The 4,308-nt window shown below is 42.9% G+C and overlaps 1 protein-coding gene across 1 annotated transcript; it reads right to left on the reverse strand.

The window, feature by feature from the left end:
* Window positions 1-1,473: 1,473 nt before the first annotated feature.
* LOC140242606 (synaptogenesis protein syg-1-like) lies at window positions 1,474-4,086 on the reverse strand. The gene has a single exon (XM_072322358.1). It carries the CDS (start codon window positions 3,744-3,746, stop codon window positions 2,205-2,207), a length of 1,542 nt encoding a protein of 513 aa, XP_072178459.1. The 5' UTR covers window positions 3,747-4,086; the 3' UTR covers window positions 1,474-2,204.
* Between the last annotated feature and the right edge of the window lie 222 nt (window positions 4,087-4,308).

The following is a 4,308-nucleotide window of genomic DNA, read 5'->3' on the forward strand; positions in this document are numbered from 1 at the left end:
TCATGTCCCTCACCCTTACTTACAGCAGCACCTTGGAAGTAGAGATTGTCGTGTTGATTGCGACATTCATTGAAATTCATTAATTTGATATTCGCCTTCTCATACAATTTTTTGCGTGCTTTATCTTTTTTTTTACATCATTGATCAATAATGATATAATATGGATGACAGTGGTTTATGGGAATAACGACTCTACCCGAAAGCGCTATTGATCAGAAGGAAAAAAAAACAACCTTGGTAATGGCACAACTACAGTCCCATGATTGCTGCTGGACTCCAAGATCTTTAAATATTTGCAATGTACTTTTTGTTATAGATTCTTCGCATATATTACACATAAGGTGCACATACAGTAAGTATACATTGCATTTGTTCAATAGGTTTTGGCAGAATTAAATTTCCACCAATACCCACACCCGTGTAGGTTAGTGCGATGGATCTCTTTGACTGAAACAATGTTGACATATTGCATCAATAACGTAATTAAGACTGAGAAATAATTTCAAGTTCAAGAATTAACTTTAGACTCTTTGCACATACCGTTAAGAGAATCTGTCGAGGGAATAGTCCTTGTTTATTTCCGTCCATGCTTTAGCGATATGAGGTGTTGTATGAGTTAAATATGCACATACAGTACATTGTATCTCTCTTCGCCGAAATCATGCATTCTATTCTAGATGTATGCACCTAGTACAGTAAACATTGATCTTTTCCTTGAATAATACGTAGTGCACTGCGAAAGAATCAAGGTTTCAAGAGACCTCTTCGAGTACATGAATCAGTGATTATATACAGTATAATGCCTAGTTTTGATAAAGTTCTTTGTCATCCTACAACTCAAGATTGTTTTGACAAACATAGTCAGCAAAGGGACAAAATGACTACATGATGACAAATTTCTCGCACGTATACACCATCATAAAGAAAAACTGATAAAATCATAGACTCCTCACTATGGAACATTCCGAGCAATCAGACTCAGTGGACTGGTAGATAAACTCAACTCAATTCACGTGATATACATCCACGAATAATGAACTGAAAAGAAACAAGAAAATGTGACCGAAAGAAGTTCTTAGTGTATACTGCCACTCCAATGATCTGTCATCTTGATAAGGAAAAAAAAATAATGGTGCATATGGAAATATCATACGAATTCAGCAACCTTTTCTTTTAAATATATAATATTATGAATGTAAAGAGCAGGTGTGAACTGAAATATGAGTAAATCATAATGTCTGACAAGGAAAATGAAATAAATTATAACGGAAGCGTGACACTAGAAATATGACAAATGTTGACTCTCGAAAGACGTTTTAAAACACGCGTGCAATTGTACATTTACATAAAGACAATATTGCTGGAAATGCATGCATGCAACTTCTGCCAGTACAGTTTGCAACCAAACTAATTTTCCAGTTCTATCGTGAATGGAATATTCTCAGGCTTATGAGCGCGCGTTGTATATATATCAAGAAATAAAGTAGTTGGTAAACCGTCTGCCTTTCCAGTGTGGTTCTGACTGTTAATAAATCAATATCCAAAGCAAATCTTATTTCGATTTGCAAAAAACAGGTCAGTAAAATCTGCAGATCTGCAGAAACATGTAAATGTTTTCACAAAGATATACATGTATCATGGGTGTAGGGAAAAAAATCCGCCTTGATTATGATGATTTTGAAAAGAATAACCTTCCATATTTTCCCAATCTTTTCAGTATTTCAGGTGTTTAAGATATGAGTCTTCATAGATCGAGTTACTAAAGAATTTTATGATATCATTTTATACATTACTGACATGCATATTCCACAATTCTTGATTCAGATTATAGTAGCAATTGTTAGGACCTTGTGATAAATTGAATGAAATCGTATGTGATATTACGAGTATGACGTCAGTATACGTCAGAATCTTCAAGATAAGGATGATGGTGAGAAAACGATTATTACAGTATCTTGTTGTTGTATTTTTCAACATGAAAGGCTGACAGTTCGGCCTCCCCGGCGTACATACATGTTCGAGAAGGCACCAATTTGATTTCAGATGTTCACTGCAGTGCCAGTATAAACTGAAATGTAATATTATGCAACGATTTTGAACGATGTCCCGATGTGATGTGCCATGACGCGAAAAACAGATCGTCAACGTCGAAAAAAAAAAAAACGAATAGGGAAATTATCTACAGTACAAACCTAAAGTCGCGATTAGTCATCTTCGATGGATGGGATCGGAACAACTGTTGAATCCATGTCCTCGGGAGGTGGGGGTGGGGGAGGCGTGATAGGTGGTGGTGGTGGGTTCAGTTCGTCGTCGTCCGGTTTAAAAGTTGAAATCCTCTTTTCGCCCATTAGGTGCTCGTCTTCGATCATTGGCGGGAACCTCTCGTCTGCGTCAGGCGATAAGTAGCCGTCATTGATCTCCCCAGTCTCGATGTCGTTTGGTGGCGGCGGAGGTGGCGGTGGCGACGGAGGTGGCGGTGGCGAAGGAGGAGCGAAGTCATCGAGAGGGATGTCGGTGAAGCCATCGTCGTCCTGATCATCCATGCTTGGCTTATATATCGAGTTTGGTCGCGAATCGTTGACATCGTAGCCGGCTGCTTTCGTGTCGGCAAGGTCAGGACGATCGTTGCCTTCCTTTTCCGGATTGCATCCTCCACAACAACAAAAACAACAAATCAATGACAAGAAAAGCAAGAGGACCACCGCGCATATCAATACAGTGATCAGCAACCAGCTCGGAAGCACAGGCTGCAGCGTGATTTCGATCGAAGTCGTGGTCGTTCCCAGAGAATTCGAGGCGCTACAATTGATTAAAGTTCCGACGTCGCTCTGAGATACTTGGACCCGGGCCTCGATGAGGCCATTCTCCTTTAATGTGACGTTGAATGACATATTAGGATCTGACGACGAGAGCTGAGGACCAAAGCTGATGTCGGGATAAGCGGACGCCGTGCAGCGTACAGTAACTTCAGTCGACTCAAGGTAGTGGACGCTGATATCGGGCCCGATTTCGACCTGTGGAAAGTGGCGCACGAAGATCCGACCATCGTCATTCGGGTAGGAACACACTCCATCAGAAACGAGAGGGTGAGTGATAGTGCAGGCTAACTGTGAAAGATGATCGTCGGCAGTCAGTACGTGGCTGCCAGACACCACCGTGATCTGGCCGGCGTTGTCCACTTGGATCTCGTAGTCGATGTCGATGAAGGAATTGTCATCTCGTATCACGTTCCATCTCAACTCGCCGATAGGGACACCATCTTCAGCCTGGCATCTGTAGTTTTGCAGGACATCCCCTTCTTGAAGGAAGATGTCTCCACTTCCTGTTGGACAGGTGGGTCCAGTAGGTCTCACGGGATCGTTGACCACCGTCAACATCGCCCCCGCTTCATAGGTCGGCCCATCGCCGGGATTATCGATCACGCAGTCATACCTGCTGGCATCGTCAGCCGTTACGTTCTTTACTTTCAAATTGTAATATCCGAGCTTGTGGTTACCAGTTATCTCGTACTGCGGATAGGCAGGGTTGTCGTTCTCTAGTGGTCCCAGACCTATTTCGCGGTTCACAACCCAGTAGACCAAATTGTTCGTATCAGCTCGCACCTTGCAGTAGAACACAGCATCATGTCCCACAGAAGTTGAAGTGTCCACAGGACCCATGACTATCGGGTTCTGTTGTAGACTGCGAGAAACGAAACACACAAGGCAGAAGACTAAGGAAAGGCAAGTTCTTGAGACAGTCGCCATCTTGTCCCAAATATTGTAGCCGGAGACTGCGATGACCACTGTCACTCTTTAGCACGTAACGCTGTATGTGTGCGTTAACAAGGCAAACTTGGGATAGGAAAAGCACTGATACCAGTCACTGTTCACTTTTACAATGGGCGTTGGAATTTGGGTTAGGCATCCACACATGTGTTGACTTTACGCGGAAGGAAAGAGACCTGTGCCCTCAAACAAATGATCGCCCACCTTCATTCCGATCCTCCTCTGCACGCTGTTTGCATTGGATGAACAGCTACACACAATTCAAAATTCGCCCATACGACGTCACGTCATGCATGTGGGATCTGGGACGGCAGGCGCAAACTTGAAGAACATAATAGGTGCTCGGGCGCGGTCTTCTTTTTTCTATCACTTGCTTTCTGTTACGACTCAAGATGCCTATCAAAGCGGTTTATAAAGGAGAACCCATTCCAGTTCCATACGTCCGTACTGGTTTCATTCGGTACATCGCCACCCCCCCCCCCCCCGAGCCAGCTAATTAAACCAGTCAATTGTGATTTCTTAGCATCACCATCCTCGAAAG

The sequence above is a fragment of the Diadema setosum genome, chromosome 19 (assembly GCF_964275005.1).
Source record: "Diadema setosum chromosome 19, eeDiaSeto1, whole genome shotgun sequence".
NCBI classification, from domain to species: domain Eukaryota; kingdom Metazoa; phylum Echinodermata; class Echinoidea; order Diadematoida; family Diadematidae; genus Diadema; species Diadema setosum.

Excerpts from the sequence above, each read along its gene's own strand:
- LOC140242606 (XM_072322358.1), bottom strand. The coding sequence starts at position 3,746 with ATGGCGACTGTCTCAAGAACTTGCCTTTCCTTAGTCTTCTGCCTTGTG.